The sequence below is a fragment of the Plasmodium malariae genome (genome assembly GCF_900090045.1).
Source record: "Plasmodium malariae genome assembly, chromosome: 10".
Lineage (NCBI taxonomy): Eukaryota > Apicomplexa > Aconoidasida > Haemosporida > Plasmodiidae > Plasmodium > Plasmodium malariae.
Genome location: NC_041784.1, coordinates 269008 through 292076, shown reverse-complemented (window position 1 = coordinate 292076; position 23069 = coordinate 269008). Strand labels below are relative to the sequence as shown.

The 23069-nt window shown below is 25.9% G+C and overlaps 7 protein-coding genes across 7 annotated transcripts; 1 reads left to right on the top strand and 6 right to left on the bottom strand.

Moving 5' to 3' along the window:
- Window positions 1-1143: 1143 nt before the first annotated feature.
- CPalpha (F-actin-capping protein subunit alpha, putative) lies at window positions 1144-3760 on the top strand (the record flags this gene model as incomplete). The annotated part of the gene is made up of 9 exons (XM_029005339.1): window positions 1144-1231; window positions 1453-1565; window positions 1726-1812; window positions 1959-2020; window positions 2297-2509; window positions 2804-2870; window positions 3056-3148; window positions 3305-3398; window positions 3654-3760. The coding sequence occupies 9 exons, from the start codon at window positions 1144-1146 to the stop codon at window positions 3758-3760; spliced, it is 924 nt and encodes a 307-aa protein (XP_028861938.1).
- A 343-nt stretch (window positions 3761-4103) lies between these two features.
- Window positions 4104-4406, bottom strand: PmUG01_10015900 (conserved Plasmodium protein, unknown function; the record flags this gene model as incomplete). Its single annotated transcript, XM_029005338.1, has 1 exon — window positions 4104-4406. The coding sequence occupies one exon, from the start codon at window positions 4404-4406 to the stop codon at window positions 4104-4106; it is 303 nt and encodes a 100-aa protein (XP_028861937.1).
- A 1283-nt stretch (window positions 4407-5689) lies between these two features.
- CYP23 (peptidyl-prolyl cis-trans isomerase, putative) lies at window positions 5690-6298 on the bottom strand (the record flags this gene model as incomplete). The annotated part of the gene is made up of 1 exon (XM_029005337.1): window positions 5690-6298. The coding sequence occupies one exon, from the start codon at window positions 6296-6298 to the stop codon at window positions 5690-5692; it is 609 nt and encodes a 202-aa protein (XP_028861936.1).
- A 1797-nt stretch (window positions 6299-8095) lies between these two features.
- PmUG01_10015700 (nucleolar preribosomal GTPase, putative) lies at window positions 8096-9667 on the bottom strand (the record flags this gene model as incomplete). The annotated part of the gene is made up of 1 exon (XM_029005336.1): window positions 8096-9667. One exon carries the CDS (start codon window positions 9665-9667, stop codon window positions 8096-8098), a length of 1572 nt encoding a protein of 523 aa, XP_028861935.1.
- Window positions 9668-11606: 1939 nt separating this feature from the next.
- On the bottom strand, window positions 11607-13506 carry PmUG01_10015600 (conserved Plasmodium protein, unknown function; the record flags this gene model as incomplete). Its single annotated transcript, XM_029005335.1, has 8 exons — window positions 11607-11678; window positions 11914-12053; window positions 12193-12244; window positions 12530-12662; window positions 12827-12939; window positions 13060-13106; window positions 13227-13256; window positions 13449-13506. Coding segments are annotated over 8 exons (645 nt in total), but the record flags the coding sequence as incomplete, so codon positions are not given.
- A 1949-nt stretch (window positions 13507-15455) lies between these two features.
- Window positions 15456-17600, bottom strand: PmUG01_10015500 (conserved Plasmodium protein, unknown function; the record flags this gene model as incomplete). The annotated part of the gene is made up of 1 exon (XM_029005334.1): window positions 15456-17600. The coding sequence occupies one exon, from the start codon at window positions 17598-17600 to the stop codon at window positions 15456-15458; it is 2145 nt and encodes a 714-aa protein (XP_028861933.1).
- A 1868-nt stretch (window positions 17601-19468) lies between these two features.
- ATrx2 (thioredoxin-like protein, putative) lies at window positions 19469-20398 on the bottom strand (the record flags this gene model as incomplete). The annotated part of the gene is made up of 2 exons (XM_029005332.1): window positions 19469-19499; window positions 19857-20398. 2 exons carry the CDS (start codon window positions 20396-20398, stop codon window positions 19469-19471), a joined length of 573 nt encoding a protein of 190 aa, XP_028861932.1.
- Window positions 20399-23069: the final 2671 nt, after the last annotated feature.

Genomic DNA, 23069 nt, shown 5'->3' with positions numbered 1-23069 from the left:
TTTCGTTTTTTCATTATTTCGTTTTTTCATTATTTCGTTTTTTCATTATTTCGTTTTTTCATTATTTCGTTTTTTCAATATTTCGTTTTTTCAATATTTCGTTTTTTCAATATTTCGTTTTTTCTTTTTTCCGTTTGTTCCCCTTTTCGCATGTTACCGTCCATTTTATTTTTAAAAATATACCCTCGAGCCTATATAATATGCTTTTTTATATTTTTGTTTAATAATATTAATTTGCAAGCACATTTTTCATCAGAATTTAACTTGAACTTGTTGATAAGGAATATTTTAATGTTGCTACAAAAATTTAAAATAATAAGATCCAATATGTACATTTCTGTCTAGTATATATATATATATTCTATGAAGATTATAAGAATAAATTTATAAAAAAACAAATGCATAATTTTTGTGCCTTACAGTTGTATATGCTTATTATACTTTTTTTTACTTTTTTTCTTTTTTTCTTTTTTTCTTTTTTTCTTTTTTTGTTTTATTGTTTTATTGTTTTTTTTTCGAACGTAAAAAAAATTTGTGATATAAGCAAATTGAAAATAAGGAAAATAAAAGCGTTATTCTTCCTCTTATTCCTCTTTTTTTTCTTCTTTTTTGTATTGTATATTTGCGCCTTCATGCAAGTTTTCACTTCTTTTTAATTTTTTTTTTTAAAAAATAAGATAAGAAGATTTGATATTCTAAGTTGATATACCCAAAATGGTCAACAATTAGTTTTTGTCTGTACAAGTTTCAAAGTTTTTTTATTTTTTTCTTTTTTCTAGCTGTAATATTTGAATTAAGTGAGCTTTTTTTCCTGTCCATCTTCTTTGCTCCATAATTTGAAAGTCCGCAAACATATATATATTTATATATATATATATATATATGTATATGTACGTGTGTAAATATATGCATACGTATATGTTTACTTGTTAATAAAAAGGGTGCTTTGAGTTTCCCTTCATTTTACACGTAGAACTGAATGAAATTAAACATAGGAAGCTCTTTTTTTTTTTTTCTTTTTTTTTTTTTTTCCATATTTTAAAGTGTTTATTTTTTTCTCTTCAAATTTTTAAACTATAAAAAAAATTTAATGTAAGCATCCTAATTTATGTAAAGTATAAAGAGTTTACTAAGTACTAGAAAATGGGAAGCATAATAAATGAAAAGAAAAATTTCATTAGACATGTTCTATTGAATTCACCTCCAGGAAAAATAAATGACTTGGTTTCAGGTTTGAGATAAGCAGAACTTGTAAAAATCGATACATGAAACTATCATACATATGAACGCACATTGAATTTTGCACATGCAGGGATATATATATTAATATACGTATCCGTACATACGTACATATATATATATATATATATATATATATATATATATATATATATATATATATATATGTACTTGTTAATTTATGTATACCCTATGCGCTCTTATTTTATATAGATATAAAAACCTTATTTGGGTCAAGTGCGACTATCCAAAATTCTATCGAAGATGCCATATCAAATTATAACGAAAAGAACTTCGTGCTCATTCCCCTCGAGGATAACGAATACGTACGCTTACATGCATATATGCATGTAAAATAAATTATGCCGGTCGTAGAATAAAACGGGCATAATTTGTCTTACTGGACATTTATATAGAAATATGTGTACTAATGGGGCATACGCATGTACATACAAATATGAACATACGCATGCTTTAAACTCGCAGGTCATAATTTGTGAACAGTCAAAAATCAACAACTCATACGTTCACCCAAAACTAAAGATACTAGCTACTGTTAACCATCTGAAGAGAGTACATACAAACATACGCGCATATATATATCCACATCCACCTACATACATATATATATATAGGTGGATAACTGCTTGTAGGTAATGTGCACGATTCGCCTTAAAAATTTTGCCAATTTTACTAAAATTTTTTTTTTTTTTTATTAGAAAGTTACCGGAACCACTGAGTTAAAAGAATTGAACTACCCCCAAGAATTAGAAAGTTATAGGTGAAGTAAAGCATACAAGCAAAAAAAAAAAAAATAATAAAAAATAAAAAAAAATAAAAAAAAATAGGGATTATCTTATTTTTAAACTTCTTTTCTTATAACGTATTCCTTTCAAATGGGCAAAAATTGCAGAAAAAAGCTGCACATTTTTTATGTGTGGTTCAGGGAGGTTTTACACGTGAAAATTTTGAAAATGCATGTATGTACATACTATATACATATGCAGAATTGTTTATTCACTTTTTTTTTTTTTTTTTTTTTTTTTTAACGAAAAAGAGAATTGTGTAGCGTAAAACTAGAGAAATATCTTCAAGCACATTATTCAAAATGGAATGAGAAGCAAACAATAAATTATCCCAGTGTTAATTTAAAATGTAAAAATGGATTAAGCTCAAAATGTAGTTCATCTGTTTATGCTTCCAAACGAGGGGATAGATTTAATCTCTTTTTCATTATATGTCGTGACAGATATTATTTAAAGAATTTTCAGTAAAAAAAAAAAAAAAAAAATGTATCAAGTATTTTATATTAACAAAAATGCACCTTATTCATTCTACAGATAAAAATTGTACCACATAAAAAAAAAAAATATATATATATACATATATATATATGCATACATACATACAAACATACATACAGACATACAAACAAACTTACATACAAACATACATACAAACATACATACAAACATACATACAAACATATCTATAAATGAACGAGTTTGAAGTCGCATATTAACTGAAAAATATAGGATAACTAAAATCCTTTTACTACTCTCAGCGCAAGTTCGTGGAGAAGTTCATGGGAGGTCAATTTTTTATTAACAGATGACCAAGTCCTCTTAAGAGTAAAATTAATTTTAAGTTAACGCGTCCTTTTTTTTCTCATTTGTGCGTTATGTATATATATGCAAGTGTGTATGTACATATGTTATACATTTATGTATATATACGTGCATATATGTGTGTTTGTTTATGTATACACACATGTTCCTTTTGAAATAAACAAAATTTTGATTTATTTATTGTGAAGGGAAACATAGACGTAGCACTAACATATTTTGAGGACGCTAACATAAATTTCAAGACAACCAAAAAATTTGAAAAAACAGTTCTAGTGAACAAGGTAGAATAAGGACAATAATAAAATGTACTTGACAAAAATAAGTCATTTCGTATTTACTATTATTATATTAACCATTTTTTCCACTAGTTGTATTCTATTCATTTGTTGTATATTATTATACTTTTAAACACGTCTTATATTAATTCTTCATCACAGGACGTTGAGCAATTCTCTTCCACCATTTTATCAGCCATAAGTGAATTTGAAAACTCTACCCTCTATGATCTAAATAACTTTTTTATCAACATAAGTTATTATAAAAGAATTACAATATAATTTGTGATGATTAAGCGGAAAGAAGATAATGCAAAACATGCATATGTATATATATATATATATATATATATATATATATATAAATAGATAGATATAGACAGATATATAGATAGATAGAAGTGTATACAGTTTTAATGCGATTTGTTCCTCAATCCACAAGCACCCAAAAACTAAGGCGAAAGAGCGCTTAAAATGTTATTTATTGTATATCATTTTTTCCATTTTTCAGATAAGGAATTAATAAAAAGTACTAGAAAAATTATACCATTGAATGGCGATAAATTTAACTGGATGGAGACATATCAGGATATCCCCATGCAAATTAAGTTAACATAATAGAACGTACATACGTGCTTGCATATATAAACCCATTCACATATACGTGGTACATAAGTGAGCAATGAATGTATATGTATATGTATATATATATATATATATGTAATAACTTACAAATATTAATGGATACGAAAATGGAAAAAATGCCGAATACACGAAATGCTATCATGTTACGTGAAAAAAACAAAACTCATTCAAAGCATATCTGTATGGGTAAACGTATGTACACGTACGTATGCATATAATAAATTGCAAAATACGCAAAATATTTCTTCAAAATGCATATCTTTCAAAAACTGCTCCTTGTCAATCCATTTATGCTTCCCTAATTAACAACTTCCTTTCATTTCTGTTTCTTTTTTCCTTTGATATCTTTATTATCTAATATTTTTATAAAAAATCTCTTCTTTTTAGTAACAGCTAGCTTTTTCAGATCCTTCAGTTTGTTAATCTTCATGGATTTTATTTTTTTCTTGAATTTTAATGGTAATGAATACTCTAATGATTTAAGCTGCATAAAATTTTTTACCGAGTTTTTTTCATCTTTTTTTTTCTTATCCCTATTTTTTGTTTTTTCATTTAATTTTTCTTCCAGCTCCTTTAATTTTTTGAAAGACTCCAAGCTTAAATTCTCATCTTCTATCATTTTGCTAATTATTCATTTTATACACGTACATATATGTATATATAAATTCACAAAAAGGAAAAAGAGGAATTTCTATGTATTTTTTAAACTATGAAAAGATGTACATTTCATATATGTAAGGATTATTATTAAGTGAATATTAGTAACATAATTTTTCGACTTTCACTAATTGGTCTGCAATTCAGCAATTCAGGTAAATACATATTTTGCACAATTGTAAATTTTTTTTTGCTTATAAATAAATAATATATACTACGAATATTTGGTAATTCTTTATAAGTGCGCAAAGATGTTCTATATATATATATATATATATATATATATATATATATATATATATATATGTATGTACATACATGTATTAAATTAGCAGGAATTATTAGCAGGAATTTAACAACATATGTATAAAAGCTTCAAGGAAAGGATTGCTGTTCGCATTTTACATTATTTCGTTTTTATTACTTTCTCTTTATTATAACTTTTTTATTTTATTTTTTATTATTTATTTTATTTTACTTCATTTACTTTTCTTTTTTTCCTCTTTTGCCTTTAAAAGTATATTTCTTTTGAGCGAATTTAAATTTTTATGAGGTCCATTCTCATTCTTACGTTTTTATAACTTAACCATTTGAATAAAAGGGGATACGCATACAATATTATTTATATTATATATTTTTTTAGAAAGAAAAAGCTTAACTGTTTAAAAGTAAATTTATATAAAAAAGCTTATTTGATGTTACTTTTTCAAAAATGTGTTATATATGCTTAAAAATTAAGTTGTAATTAAAAAAAAAGCAATTCAAAACAAAAAAAAAAAAAAATTAACTTGTTAAAATTTGTTTTCCCTAACTTGTAAATAATTTTACACATAATAAAATTAAAAGAACAAACTTAAAAAAATTACTATAAAAATATGACCAAAAAAATAAATAAATAAATGATGTTAAATGAAGTAGAATGAAATAAAGCCATAACTACAAATTTACGAGGAAAAAAATAATAGAAATATTAAGAATTGTGAAATAAGCTACTCTTGCAAACCCGTAACAGGGAAAGCAATATATATCACTATTAATCCATACATTATTATCACATAGCTCGAGATTTGACGTATTATATACATATATATACATACAAATATGTGTATAAATACATGTATGCCCATTCGCAAATGCGTGCATGAGGGCGCTAATAATTTTGTGGCATGCACACATGGTGTGCTTCTCCTTTGAGGTTCCAATTTTTGCGTTTTTATTACACCATTTCGTATCTTCGTCCACTCATTAATCCACTTTTACAGCTGTTGATGTTCGCAAAATTTTCACGTCAAAAATTGGCTTGTTAGTTGCAGTTGTTTGGACAGACGCAATATTTTCTATACAAGTCATATTTTTACTGACCCTGGCAAAAATAGTGTGTTTCCCATCTAAATGAGGTAAAGGACATAATGTTATAAAAAACTGAGAAGAATTTGTATTGGGGCCATTGTTGGACATACTTAGTATACCAGCTCCCGTATGTTTTAATTCTTTATTTATTTCATCTTCAAAATATTCCCCATATATACTTTTTCCACCTTTTCCTGTTCCCGTTGGGTCTCCACCTTGTATGATATAGTCAGGTATAACTCTATGAAATATTGAATTATCATAATAGCCAATTTCACATAATGTATAAAAATTTAAACATGTTTTCGGACTGTGATACCAGTACAATTCTATTTCAAATTCTCCTAAATTCGTGTATATTGTTATATGGCCTCTTTCTACTTTTCCTTTTAATTTATAATACGAAATTTTTTCTTCTAGAGATTTTTTCTTTTCGGAAATGGTATTAATGAGGTTTGTTTCTTCCTCTTCGTCATCACTGTAACCTTTACACAATGTGAACATTCTCCACGTTTTTCACGTATATTACGTTTTTGACCTTTTCGACTTTTTTCAGTTTTTTTTTTTTTTTTTTTTTTTTTTTTTCTTCCTATTATGTTTAAAATTTTTAATGTTGTCAAAATGGCTAGCTATATTTTTTATTTTTCAAACGTTAAATCATTGAATAATGTATGCATGTTGCACAGCATACCTTACTTTTAAAGAAGTGAACTCAAGGAAATTACATATCATATACATAACTCATGTATTTACATATATGTATGAATAAGCATATGTATGTATACATATTTATGGGACCATAATAAATACTGGTGGAACAGTCCCATACGAAAATAACATTCACAGGTAAAAACTTTTTTAAAATATGTTTTAAAATTTTTTTTATGTTTACTAATTTAAAATGCTTTAATTTGGTAATGAAATGGAAACATTAAAGAAACGCTGGTACTCTGGTAGTATTTTTTAAATTTTATTCTAATATTACAGTGACATCATAATGATTTTTAATTCATATATTTGCATATATATAAATATACATATATATATATAAATATACATATATATATATAAATATACATATATATATATAAATATACATATATATATATATATATATATATGTACAAATGTACATATTTATTTTTCAGCTTTATATATGATTATGCCTAAATATCATTTTACCTTTTGCACTATCCTTTGAAAGATTGAATCGTATTTTAAGAGGAATATAGTTTATTAAGCGAACTTCCTTCTTTTCCCCAACCGTATAACAATTTCATATAAAAGTATAATAATTAATGTAGATCCTCAAAGTTCTATTGCGTTATATGGAAAAGAGGAGTACCCCTTATTTACTGTTCTTGTACAGAACGCGTAAATAGGACAATGATGTATTTTTAAAAAAAATAAAACACAATAAAGCAAAATTAAATAAGTTGTGACATATGCAGTTGCTGTATAGGTTTGTAAGCGGGAATAAATAGTAAAAAAAAAAAAAAAAAAAAAGATTAATCTATGAACTGCGAATAATTCAAAAAATACGAAAATTGTTTAACATGAATAAATGGAATGTACAGTGGATATTTATGTACATAAGTACATAATACATAAAAGTCAATTTTTAATGTTTCAAAAAATAATATTTTAAATAAATTAAGAAATAAACTTAAGATATACGAATTAATCGAACTTGCATAATAATATATAAACAGGGGGAAATATATAGTAATTTTATAAGCGAATTCAGATTACATACATATATGATATATATATATATATGTGCAGTAAAAATCGTTGAATACACAAAACTTGATGAAATGGTTTAAAAAAAAAAAAGGAAAATGCTAAAATGGCATTATGGCACTTGTCAAATAACGTATTTTTTAAAAAATAAGGTGTTGTATTCCCGCTTTATGTAATTACATAACTGCAAAAATATGTTTTGTGTCATACATAAAAATTCGTTTTAAAGGTGATGTACGGGCTTTGAACATAAACATATATACGTACATATTATATATATAAGAATATATAAACAAACATATATATGTTAACGCCATAAGGAGTACGATATGTACCCCGTTTTTACAGACAAAAGTATGCTACTTTCACGTAACTAAATAGAAGTTTCCCCTACAATTTAAATGCGCAGAACTGGTATGAATGCACGTGTTTTTTATTTATTACTTTTGTTATTTTATTTTATTTTATTTTATTTTTTTGTTTTCACCTGGGTAATAAAAATATGTATCCAAATTCAATGAACAAAAGAGGGAATACGACACGAAAACATGAACTTACTTAATTGTAAAAATTAAACATATCACTTTTGACAATGATATAATTTTTAAATTTTTTTTTTTGAGAAAATATAAATTCATCAATTTTGTGATAAATTTCATCTTTGATGTTATCGAACTGTCTGATAATATTATATTCATCGTGATTGTTTGAACTCACACATGTTAATTGCGTTTTTGGAATTATGTAATAAGGCACTTTATTTAAAAATATTTTATTGTATAACTTTTTCATATTATCAAAATTAATATCTTTCTTTAAATGTTCTTTTTGATCTGACAGAAAAAGATGTTGAATAATTTCTTTTTTAATTTCTTTTTTTTGCTCCTTGTCCAGTTTAATACCAACAAAAGAATTTTGGTACTTATCAAGAATTTTATCTTCATTTAAAATTTTCAAAATAGTTTTAAAATTTTTTCCACTTAAATTTAATAAAAAGTCACTTAAAAGGGTTAATTTTTCTTTATGACTTAGTGCATGTAACTTTTTAATTAACTCAATTCCGTTTAAATTTTTTTTTAAAATCAGTCCACGTTTTGTATATATATTAATGTTATGATCAACGTTGATATCCACATGTTTCTGCATAATTTTTGGGTAACTAAACTCATTTAATAAGGTTTGCATGAAGCTACTTCTGCCTGTATATATATTTCCTATAACACCGTAAGTAATTTTAATATGTTTGTTAAAGAATTTTTTTATAACATTTTTTATACATAATTTACTGCTATTACCATTAGCTAAATTACTAAAATTTCCTTCTGATACTTTTGTGGCTGATTTGTTATTATTTGCTAAATAGATTGGGTATTTCTTAGAAAAAGATATGAAAGGGATTGTTATAAAATTTTTACGAAAGTAAACTAACCATTGTTGTATTATTGCATTGTCTACTAAATCGCATTTATTTAAAACGATTATTACTTCCTTTTTACAGAAATGTATGAAATCAATTATATCTTTGTCTACATAAATTAAAGGGTTTCTTACATCAACAAGGTAAAACAGTATATCACAGTTTTTTATCACTTCTAATAAGATATCAATAAACATATATTTTTCATTTAACTTCGTGTAACTTTTTCCTTTAGCCTTTTCAAATAATTTCATCTTTTCGCAGAATTCTAGTTCAAGATATTCATAAAAGGTTGATATTTCTGAATAACGTTCCGTAATGCACAGATCCTCGTCGTTTAAATTGTCAGCAGCGTATTTGTTTACATTTTCACTAAGGATACCCTGTTCATCTCCTTTTGATAACATATCTAATTGATATTTCACATTTTTCAAAGTACAGTCATCATAATAATCTATTTTAACTTCTTTACACTTTTCTTCCTCTTTGTTTTTGTTTTTTTTATTTAAAGACAATAATTTTATGTTATTCAGTATATTTTTCTTAAATATACATTCTGGAATTTTTAATGACCTTTTCGTAGTCCTTCTATTATGAATATTTGTTTTTTTTATAATTTTTTTTAATTTCCTCTTATGAGCTGCAACTTTTTTTATAATGGCATATTTCTGTTTTAGGGTTTGCCTCTTGCTTACTTTCTTTAACTTGACCATGGTATTTTTTTTTTTCTTATTTTAAAAGGTTTATGTGTTAAAGTTCCACATCAATGTAAAAAGTTGTGGTTTCTTTTTTCTTGCTTTTTTTTATTAATAAAGGGAAAAGGCAAAAAAAAAAAAAAAAAAAAAAAAAAAATTCACCTCTTCACCCTTAACAGTTGATGAGAGAAAATAACTTCATAAGAAGCAGCAGATATTTTGGAGTATTATTTACAAAAAAAGGCGCAATCTGAGTTGTATTGTACCGTTTTAATATTACGCAAACGTAGGTATATATATATATATACATATATACGTACATATGTACATATTTTAATGCTGCTTATTACATGAATAGGTACGTGAACGGAACGCATAAATAATCAAAACGTGATGCTCCATATGATCGTATATAACTGCGCTTTGTAAAAAAATATTTAAAAGCATACTACAATTCTGCCTACTGCTTGTCGCTAATTTAATGATATTACAATTTATATGAAAAAAGAAAAAAAAAAAAGGAACATTCTTATTTTTTAGATACAAATCCTTATTAAAATAAATTTCATTACATGTCAAAATTGTTTTTTTTGTGGTTATATAATACTTATGTACATACATATACGTACATATATGCATGTGCTTATGTATGAACGCTGCTTTTAATTTTTATTTTTCCTTTCTCCCATTTTTATAAATTTTTTTTTTCTTTTAATACAAAACATTACATATACTTTCTGCGCGGACTTTGCAATATCGTTATATTTCCGGTACAGTCATCACACTCAGTATATGTTTTGTTCAATCTTCCTTTTTACATTAAATCGGGTTAATAAATTTTGAAATATTAAATGAATTAACAGACGACTTCCACAATTACTGTAATTGCGATAATAATAAAGGCAAGATATTTTTTTTTTTTTTTTTGCTTAACTCATTTTTTTGTAAATATTCAAATAAAAACAATTTTCATCTTTTATTTTTCACTAAAGGAGAAGTTTTGCAATCAGCAAAATGCATAGCATAATACGAGTACGGGTGTATATGAGTATATGCAAATATATGGATATATAAATATATATATATATATATATATATATATACATATAGTACCAATAATGCATATATAATGTATGTAATTTATGTTTTAGGTACATTTTATGAACGCACGTTTGTCGAACGCTGTTAGAATTTTTTTTTTCCCATTAAGAGGTTTTCCACAAAATTAAAAAAAAAAAAAATGAAAAATTTTCAAATTCTTATTAGACGTCTTTTAAATGTATCTTTTTTTTTTTCTTATTTTTTCCATTGCTGTTTGCAACTTTGAGATAAATTTTAGTATGACTAGTTAGAAATACTAAAAGGGGAAAACCACTTTTAGGGAGGGGGTTATAGAACATGCTCAATTAAATGTATTAGATAAGTTCTTCGTTAATGCTTTATTCTGGTACGCTTATATATGAAGCATACTTAGGAATAAGAAATGAAATTGTCGTCCCATCTGTTTAATGAGAAAATTTAAGTTTCCCATAATAGTACAGAATGTGAAAAGGTTCATGTAACAGTATTTTTTATTTACACATTTTTACCATACTACCATAAATTATAATAATAAAGAAGAGAAATTTTATTTGCTTTCAACGTATTTGCTTTCCTTTTTTTTTTTTTTTTTTTTTTTTTTTTTGCACACGTCTTTTCATATGAGTTACGATGAGTTCTACAAAGTTATTTCAAGTTTATATTTTTGCCATGTTGTGTTTAAATGTTTCTTAGGTGCTATGTGCGTACCCATGTTTAGCGTGAAGAAAAATGTAGAGAAGTGAAAGTGGAGCGAAAAAAAAAAAAAAATATATATGTATATATATATGGTAAAATATAATAAAATGTAACACAATATAACAAAAAAAATTAAAAAAAAAAAAAGCTATTTAAAAAGAAACTAAAAATGGCAAAAGATTTAAAATTTGTGGACCTCCACAACATCTCCAGGGTTGATGCCCTGTTCATGTTTGCTGTCATCAGGTTGCACCTATAAAAAGAACAGAAGATTTAGTACTTATATGTTATGGTACATTTTAAAGGTAAATATGGCTAAACGAATTTAGCGCTTTATATAGCATGAGCCATTTTTTGCTAATATTAATGTATGGGTTTTTCTTTTAAAATTGGTTTAATTCAACATGTCAATTCTCTTCACTCATTCGTATGTTCGTATGTTCACTCGTCCAATCGTCCTATAGCTATCTCTATGTGTTATCTATTACCGATCCCCTGAGTCCACACTTTCTTGCTCTTAGACAGGACTGATGCGGGTGCTCCAACTTAGTAAAGTCAAAAACGACGTAACCTTCTCTGTCAACAAAATAATCTATCGCTTCACAGAAATATCCTTCTATTTTTTTTTCTGAAGTGCAAGAAATGTGTTTAATCAGAACGGGGCCGTATGTATCCGCACACACGCGTATGCATACATATATGTAGATGTATATATATACATGCACATGTACATACACGGTTGCGCTTCCCTTTTAATGTTTACTTACCCGTTTTATCATTCGCTTGAAAATTTAATATCATAAAATTCTGCATTTTCTCCTAATAAGGGTGTCGCATATTTTTGTTATCCCGCGTGTATGAAGAAATTGACAATTCATTGGACGCGTGCGTATGTATGTATGTATGTATGTATGTATGTATGTATGTATGTATGTACGTATATATGTATGCATACACACATCCGTACGTGTATATGTGGGAATGCATTATCCCAAGCGAAGAGTTAATAATATGTTAAATTATTAAGGTTATATGACCTGTTTTAACCTCTATTTAATGGAGCTATTTTATTTTATATTATTTTAATGTTTCTTATTTATTAACCTTTCCATCCTTTATAGCCTCATTTAATGTATTAAAAAAAAACTTGCCAACTTTATGATTACATATCCCTTGAGAATTAACAAGTGAAGGGGATAATTTATCAAAAACTTTTTCTTTTATACTTGTTAACCATCTATGAAGAATTAACCATTTGTACAAGTATGTGTTTTGCTTTTTCTTTATTTTGATTTGTTTTTTTAATATTTTTATTTTTTGTAACATGCTATTTCGTTATAATTCGTTTTATGGTTAATGGTAAAATATATTTCGTTTTGTTTTTCGTTTGTTCGTATCTACAATTCGTCGTATTGGGGGTTCTTTAGTACAAGCTTCTTATCATAGCATAGTCGTATTTCTTGTCTTGTACTGTTATATAGGAAATAGTTGCAGAAGGGGTCTTCATCACAGTACTTACAAAATAATTAGGAAAAAAAAAATATTTGTATGTGAATGTATATGCATACACTTTATATATGTATTTCCTTTTTTTTTTTTTTTTTTTTTTTTTTGCGTTCGTCTTTTTTCTAAACCTGTTCTCCATGATTTAAGCTAAGGCTTTGATTTCTTTTATTAACGACTGTATAAAAAAAAAAAAAAAAAATATATAATAAATAAATTCATTGTTTATTTTTTAGGTGATATAAAGGGAAAATAAAAAAAAGCAGCTTAAATTATGTATATTCCTTTTTGCTGTAACCGTTATAATTTTTACAGTTCATGTAAGATTCTGAAGAGGGGAATTGTTTGTATAAAAAGAAAAAAAAAAAAATGAGTATGCGAATGGGTTATTATGCACATGAATAAGTATTCGAATGGGTTATTATGCACATGAATGAGTATGCGAATGGGTGAGTAAACGTATAAGTCATATCGTGGCATCCATAAAGATAGGTGAAAAGGAGAAGCAAGAGCAAAATACTTTGTAAAATGAGGTATTTTTTTTGCGTTAATTCATCATTGAAGTTGAAGCTGCAAACCTATTCGGTTAAAAAATAAACATAAAAATAAAAAAAAATAATAATGTAAATTAGAATTAACATTGAAAATAATTTTGAAATTAAAACAAAAGTTAAAGATAAAGACAGAACTACATTTAGAGCAAAAGACAAAGCTAAAAATAAAATTGTAAAGAAGTAATGTGGAAACGCATGAACGAGTTGACGGTGTGATGCTGCACAACTGCTATGACTTTATATCTTAAAACTACACACAAATAAGAGAAAAAAGAAAAATGTGAAAATTATTTTTCTGTACATTATTTTCCACTACTAGGAGCAGTATACAAAAACAAAATAGCCATTTTGGAACATTCATAATTTTCAATTTGATGAACTAAGTTGGTAGGGGAAAAGAAAAATTTAAGGGGGGTATAAAAAAAGGGGTAAAGGAATGATGAAACGATGAAATGTTGGAATGCTGAAAAAACGAAATCATGGAATGCTGAAAAGACGAAATCATGGAATGCTGAAAAGACGAAATGTCTAAATGACGGAACGACAGAAATACGAGGCAAAAGACAAAAAGGCAGACACAAAAATACTATATATGTGTTATATTCAACAATTGCAAATATAAGCTTTTTGTGTTTTAACACATTGTTCTCAAGATAAACAAACAAATATATTATACCGTACGCTTTTATTATTGTAATTTTTTGCGTTTATTTTGAGGACTTAAATGTATATACAAAAAAGCGCATAGGGATAAGGGAAAAAAAAAAATTTTATGCGTAGTGGGCTACGCCAAAACGTCTGTAAATAAGTAAATATATATATATGCACTTATACATACGCACATATATACACAAACTTATAGGGACGTGAATAACCTAACTGCAAATGAACCTGGTCAATTAATAAAACCGCATCATCACACATATTACAACATTATCACACAAAATTGAAATAGCGTCTGAGCAATACGACAATTTAATAACTTCTTTATTTTTCATAAAAAGTTAAGCCTTCGTTTTCCTCCCCCCCCCACCTTCTTTTTTAAAAATACAGAAATGAATTAGTGTTTTAAAATAAAATAGAGGAGGAAAAAAATTGCGCAGGAACAACAATTTAAAGATAAAAAGAAGGAAAAACGACAAAAAGTGCTAAAAATCGAAGAAATGTTCAACAAAGAAAAGCAAAAATAGTCAAAAGAAAAGAAAAGAGATGAAAAGAAAGAACGAGTGAAAGACGTCAAAAGAGTGAACAAAACAGCTCGAATATATATATTGCACATAAATAAACTAAAAAATTGAAAAAATTGTAGCCTCCGAATTGAAGGCAATTGATTAAAGTTTGTTATTCTTAATAACAAAAAAAAGGTGTTATATACAGGTAGCAGAAATTGGGGAGGATACAGAAAGAAGTAAAAAAAAAAATATATATATATATATATAAAAGGTAACGGGTAAATAAAAAAAAAAAAAAAAGTAACAAATAAGGAAATTGAAAATATTCAAACAAGAAACAAAGGTTATTAAAAAAAGAAAATAAATAAATAAATAAACATAAATAAATAAAAATAAATAAATAAAAATAAATAAATATAAACAAATAAAAATAAATAAATAAAAATAAATAAATAAATATAAATAAATATAAATAAATAAATATAAATAAATAAATATAAATAAATATATAAATAAGACGAAATAAAAACTTCACTGCGGCTATTTTTTGTCATTAAAAAAGGTATGCACAGTTAATCAATATAACGCCATAAGGAATAAAAATACTTATATACGATATTCTTAATCACTCATTCGGGGATACGTATCTCCGCTTAAAGATGGTGGAAGGTGTGCATTGTATAATTTTTTATCCTCTCCATAAGCAAAGTTCAATAAAATTGCAGAATTCTAGAATTCATCATTTATTGCACACTTTCCTTGCTTCTTCCTCTACTATTGGATATTTCCCACCATTTTTATTTAACCTATAACGAAATGACTCTTGAAACCCATTTCCTCTTTAGAATCCTCAATCTTTTCCTTCCTGTCTAGGATAAAGATAAGTATACCAATTACGGTCAAACAAATAAGGGTAATATAAATAATTGAGTAAAATTTCTTCGAAGGGTTAACAGAAAGTTGTATTTGCCACTTGTTTGAATTATCCAATGGGTAAGGAATGACAATGATATGAGAATTAGGTATAATTGAGACCCACATATTGAAATATTTTTGCTCATGTGTTGGCATCCCTACATAAAATTCTTCTACATAATTACTTGTTCTACCTAATCCAAATAAAACATATGGAAGTTGAAGAGGGAAATGCGCTGACTGACTTTTCTGTATTCCTATTCTACTTGACTTAACACCATTTACATCAATTACTGTTATTTTAAATGTAGGTCCATGTGCATTACCTCCTAACGTTTTTGTCGTAATTTTATCTTTTTCTTTATAACAGTCATTAACACAAATTCCGTTCAATGCTGTTGATTTTAAGAAGAGTGAATCTGTTTCATTATTTCGTATAAACCCAACTGCAGCATATTTTGTTTGTTTATTAGTACTTCGGTATTTTCCAAATATTAATATATCTAATACCCCATTTTCAAAAATATCAAAGAAGGCTGCACTGTATACATCTGCAACTGACTCTCCTGGAGAAGTTACGAATTGATAAAAATTATAAAAACCTCTTATATCTATATTATTTTCTTCATAATGTGTTTTTTGTTCATTTTTATATATTCTTACGTATTTTTGTCCTTTATCATTTTTCAAAGTTATTAGTAGATCTAAATATCCATCATCATCTATATCACCAACACTTAGGTAATTAGGATAGTCTGCATCACCTAGTAAATGTAAACCAGTTGTATCTACTACTGAAACAAAATCTTCATTGCGTATTTCCATAAAATGAAAATCACTTTCTGAACATAAATTTGATGGTAGTCTACATTTACTTTCATCTGGTTTTTTCCATGAATTATCACATATGTTTTTTTGGATATTTGGAATGAAATATATTTTATCATCATTAACACAACAGTAGTTACAAAAGGAACTTTTTACACATGCAGGAACTACAATGTCAATAGCACCATCTCCATTAAAATCTCCAAATAAAACTTGCATAGAATTAAGTGGAAGTCCATAATTCTTTGCATTTTTTACATACTTACTTTTTCCATCTACTATTTTGTTTATCCAAATTTCTAGATATACATTTTTAAAGTCATTTTTATTATATACAGTAAATACTAAGTCCGATTTACAATCTCCATTAATATCTACTATAGCACTAGAATTAGGATTAGTAATTTCCCCTAAATCTGAGTAATCAAATATGTTCATACTTTTCCATAAAATACTTTTAAATTCATTTTTTTTATTAATCCAAATAAAACGTGAAAAACCGTCAAGTTTACCTGACTGCTGCCCTATAAGATCAGGTAAACCATCATTATTAATATCACATACTAAGGGATGTATAGTAGTAAAATAAATACTCTCTTCATCTTCTTTCTCTGATATTTTTTCATTCCCAATTTCTTTCTTTTTAGAATTCCAAAATTCTTCTAATTGATCATTTTCATTTTGTACAAATGCGCAAATGTAATATTTATTATTTTTACTATTATCCTTTGGATCTTTAAATAAAACTAAAATGTCTAAAGAACCATCAAAATTAAGGTCAATAGCTGTAACATTCATAACTTTCCCTTCAAAAGAGACTTCTGTATGGTACACAAATTTATTTTCTTGTACGCTAAATATATATATATATATAGTACTAACTAGTTTATTTTTATCATATTTAAATAATATTAAATCTGTTTTTACATCCGAATTGTAATCTCCAAAGTCGCCTATTTCTGCATCTATGTTTAGTCCAATATTGTAATTTATTTTATATTCTAACTTTTCCATAGGACTCATAGATTTCCACTTTTCTAGGATATTCCAATTATATCCTTGCACATACAAGTCTGATTTAGTGGTACTGTTTTCATCTTTACTTACTATATTTGTAAGAAGGTTTTTAATACAGCTATATAAGCACATAAACGAGATTAATTTTAACACACTTCCATACTTGCGTTTTATTAGGTTATTCATCTTTCGTGTAGCGGAAGTGGGAATTGAAGTGGGAAAATATATATATATATATATATATATATATATATATATAAAGGGATTCGGAGGAAGGCGGAATAACTGTAAGAATATCTCAACTCTTAAAAAGTTATGGAATATGCCCTCACAGCTTGCAGTTCTATTTAAAGTGCTCTTCTGTCGTATTTTTCACATACACGGTACGTACATATGAATGTTTATATGTCTATATTTACATATGTATATGGATACGAGCAAAATAATAATACGCATGTACCAAGGTGCTATATGCGTAAGGTGTAGGTACGAAAATCAAGTAGTGCCAATTCTACAAAAATGTGAGTCCGTTTTCCTCAAATGGCATCTTAAAAATTAAATATAAATAAGCACAACTTAAAAAAAAAAAAAAAAGTTACAGATATGGCATAAGTTTTCAAAAAGATGAAGAAAAAGGCACAAAAAAATATGAATATAATTACACTCAAAATTAAAATTATGAATTATAGATGTACTGCTAGTAATAATAACAACAATTATTATAACAATTACTATAATTATTATGTGCACAATCAAATTGCAATTTCCCCAAGGATAAAATAAACTCTTTGGGAGCGCCTTTTTTTTTTTCAAAATAAAAGAGGAGAAAAACTAAAACAATTTAATATGAAAAAACGTATAACTAAAAAAAAAAAAAAAAAAAAAAGAAGCTTAACTCAAGAGGACTACGAATAACATTCATTCATTATATTCCATACTTTACGTACTTATAAATGGAGGCAAAGAATTAGTAAGCGCTTCACGCATACTTATATACACATATGTATACATTCATGTATATGTATACTCATACACACAAACACGTATACCAGCTCATATTTACTGAAGCTTTTGCTTACTCACCAACACGCAATGTATAAATCAAAAAGCAGTTTTTCCGAAAACTGCTTGAACGTAAGTATTACTATGTTTTCCTCCTTCGAGCAAAGAACTATATTGTATATACTATTACTTCCCAAATAATATCATTCAGAAATTAGTTCATAAAAAAAAAAAAAAAAAAAAAACTTACATATAACACGCAGTTATCGCAAATAAATATTGCTTTTAATATTAGTATATATATATACATACATATATTATATATATATATACTACAATTCTTTGGTATTAAAAAAATTGGAAAAGGAAGTATTCCTATACTTTTGAAACATTGTTAATATTTAAGGGGTACGCATACAATATAATGATGCATATATAATACTGCTCCTTTTCAAAAAAAAAAAAAAATCTCTTAAATTTTTCCGCAATAAAAAAAGCCTTTAAAAAAATAAGAAGTTTCTCTTAAAAATCTTTAAAATAGAGTAAAAACTAGTGGCTATGCAGTTTAAAAAGTTTTTAAAAAATATACATACATATAATGTTTGCGTATGTATATATGTATACATATATATATATATATATTTATATATATATATATAAAGTCATATTTACACAATGCGCATATATTAGGAATATGTTGCGCAAATAAAAAATACGTATGTATGATGACATACTATAAACATTTTTCATTTTCTTTTTCTTTTCTTTTCTTTTTCTTTTTTCTTTTTAAATTTCTTTAAAATTTTTTTGTAATATTATTTACTACATGTACTTGTTTTGTCGTTTAAATCTTCACTCTTTTTTATGCTTATGGAGACTCGAAACTACCATTTTCTTAAGGCACAATTTGTTTTTCAAAATTAAGCGTTATTATTAGCGCTTTTTTATTTTTATTTTTTTCTGTATATCAAGAAAAAAAAAAAAAAAAAAAAGGTTTATAATCGATTTATACATAGATAAGCATTGTACATTCATGTGGTTATCTGCTTTCTTTAAATTTCTTCATTTGGCGGTTCGTTGGGGCTATTGAAAAAAAAAAAATGCAAAATGAAAAATAAAGGTATATAAAACGCATATTAGTGAAATCCCACAAGGATATTGTAACAAAAGAAATGATGTTGAAGAAGGATGTTGTAAAAGTTGAATGACATTCTCGTAAGTTGGTACAGAAAAGTTTAAGTTAACACTATACGGAAATAGGCTTACGCAAATAACACAAAAAAAAAATAAAAATGGAAAACGAAAAACTAAAAATGGAAAACGAAAAACTAAAAATGGAAAACGAAAAACTAAAAATGAAGAACGAAAAACTAAAAATGAAGAACGAAAAACTAAAAATGAAGAACGAAAAAATGAAAAAATATGTCCCTTTTCCCGTACTTGCATTTTCTGTCCAGTGCCCAGTTTCTCAAATTGTGGTAGGTTGTAGCTCCGCAAATGTTGTAGTGAGTTTTTAAATTGTAATAATAAGGCAATCCCCCACATAAATTGTTGTAGTCTAACTGCTGTAATAATTCAAAATTGTACGAATTTTCATACATTTCTAATTTTAACAAGTTTACATCTTCTTCTTCTTTCAGCTTTGTTAATAACTTCTCCATGCTTCTGCAATATTCACAATCCTCGCTATGAAAACATAAAAGATGAGGTAATTTTTTTTTTTTTAAATTCAGAAAAAACAAAAAAGAATTCTTTTTTCGTCTGCACCCACCAACTAATTTGTTCTTTTGTATAAAATGAAAAACATGATTATTCTTTAATAATTTTTTTTGTGAGATGTTGTTATTCACATTGGTGAGGCTTTGTCTATATAAGCAATGAATCCCATTATTATTAAAATTTACAAAAAAATAGTAACTTATTAAAAAATTTCGAAAAAAAAAATTAATAAAGATAATAGGAAAAAATTGTAGATAAATCATATTAGGTGTTAAAGTTCGTACTACAAAAATTTGCTAATTTGTTTTTTCTGTTAAAATTTTATTTTATTAAAATAAGGAATTCATATTTTATTATGTAATTATATTAGGATGAATTTTTTTTTTTTCCTTTTTTTTCCATCCTTTTTTTCTTATTTTCATATGTGTGTTACTTTGTGTGAATACTATCCATCCGTTAATAAAAAAAAAAAAAAAAAAAAAAAAGTGGTTTACAGTTTACATACTATTTTTACTTTACTAATAAATATGCAATAAAGAGAATCTCGAGAATGTAATCAAGGAAATAGTTTTTGTAAAATTTATAAAAAGGGAAATAATGTCGAATGAATGAAAATTTGTTTCTTCATATTTTGATCATGTGGAAGGTAAAACAAAAAGAAAAAGCAGAAATACGGAAACACGCTGTTGTTATGTGTTTATATAATTACATATATATATACGTGTATAATATGTATATGTTAAGGTAGCTGCTTAAAACGTCACTAGAGAATTTGGCACCTTCAGATTTATAATTAAAAGGGATGTTCTTTTTCTTTTTCTTTTTTTTTAAGTAAAAGGTGTAAATTGTTCACTGGTAATATCCCTTTATTATTTCCTTTCTTTAATAAGAAAATCGCATATTTATATGTACATGTATATGTACATACATATATATATATATACATATATATATATATATATATATACATACAAAAGCGTGGAGTGCATAAGTTTATTTTTCCCTGCACCTGTTTGTTAAAACCCAGCTTTAAGTTTGCCGTGATTTTACAAATTATTTTTATAAGAAATATTAAAAATATTGAGGAAATTCAAATATAATTTTAAAGCTCTTTTTTTTTTTTTATGATTACATTATGAGTGAACTACAAAACTGTGAATCAAATTGTTTTTTTTTTTAAATGCTTGAAAAGGAAAAAGAAAGGAAAGAAGAAATAAAATGCATTTTATGTCAATGTTAAGAAAGAGGTAAAAATGAATTTATTCTGCCCATCTACATTTTTATATATTTTGCTACTTTCGAAGAGAAAGTAGAAAGATGAAACATAGCTGCTTTTCTTCTTTTTGCTATTTGGATATTCCTTGGTTTATTTGAATAATGGAAATAAATATGTACCTGTATATATATGTATATGTATATATATATATATATATATATATATATATATATATATATATATTTGTAGGTAGGTATTTTTATATTTCACTGTGATTAGACTGAAACAAAGCTGTTTTATTTCTTTAATTGGTTACAGCACTTACCCCATGTTTTGTAACATTGTATAATTTGAGCCCTCGTAATAAGGGCAAAAATTCGCTTGAGCATCTATAAGCATATATTAGGGTATATATGAACATATACTTACTTCTACGTACTTATTTGTATCATACTTATACAAATAGAGTTACCCTTTTTGGGTAGTAAAACTATACAAGTAATTTTATCATGTGACACAGTTCACCAGCTTAAAAAAATAAAAAATATTAATTTGAAAAAATTATAAACAAGAGAAATTAAATTAGTTTGGGTAAATAGTTAATGTAAATGAGAAAAAAATATATATAAATATCAACTTAAATGAAGAAGATTCTTTTAATAAAAATTTGAGTAAAGGTAATTCCGAAGAGATAAATGATCAATTTGGTTGTATAGCTTGACCAAAAAAAAAATAAATATTAAATAAAAAATGGAATGGTATATACCAAATTTAGTTTCACTTGTCAAATAATAATGTCATTTGGGAAGAGATAGACTTTATTTCAACTTGATATAGGTAATTTTCTTTTTTTTTTTTTATAAACATATATTTTATAAGCATATGTGATAGTAAGATTGAAGATGAAAAATGATACAAAAAAAAAAACTAGTACGTATTAGAAATTGTCATACCCCCCCAACTACTTATCAAATACAAACTTGTCTTATTGTTTCTCCTTATCACTAATTAAGTTTTCCATGTAACTTATACGTTATTTTGATAAGAAGTCGCGGGCATGCTCACTCTAGACTATTGTTTGCATGTATACATTTTGTAAACATGTATTTGGTCGTGTCAATGATATATCGAAAAAGAATTTTTTTAAAATGTAAAGGAAAGAGAGAAAATTCTTTTTATTAGTTTCATCAATCATTTAAATGAGCATTTTTAAATTTGTGTAAACTCGAAAGAATCTCTTTTTCCTATAACGTCATTTGGCAATAGCAAAATGTTTACTTCGGAATTTCAATTTTCAATATTCTATTTTTCAGTGTCTGTTTCTTTTCTTTTTTTTTTTTTTTTTTTTATTTTTGCTTACATTTTACAGTGCAGCTGAATTTCTCATAATTTTTTTTGTTTTCTTTTTTCTTACTTGAAAAATTGTGATGTTATTTATTTTTCCTTCCCTACAATTTTGTATGGTTTTGTTTGACCACTTTTGATACTTACTGTTTTATTTGTCTGGAATGACAAGTATTGTACCATATTTTATCTTTTTTCTTTTTTTTTATCTTTTTTTCTTTTTTTTTTCTATTATAAAAATTTATTTTATTTTTGCGATTAATTCGTTGTACGATTTTGCTTAAGTTTTTTCTTTTCCCCATCAACCCTCTTTTTCTTTTGCAGAAATACATATATCATTAAATATACTCTATAACCTTTTTTTTTTTTTTTTT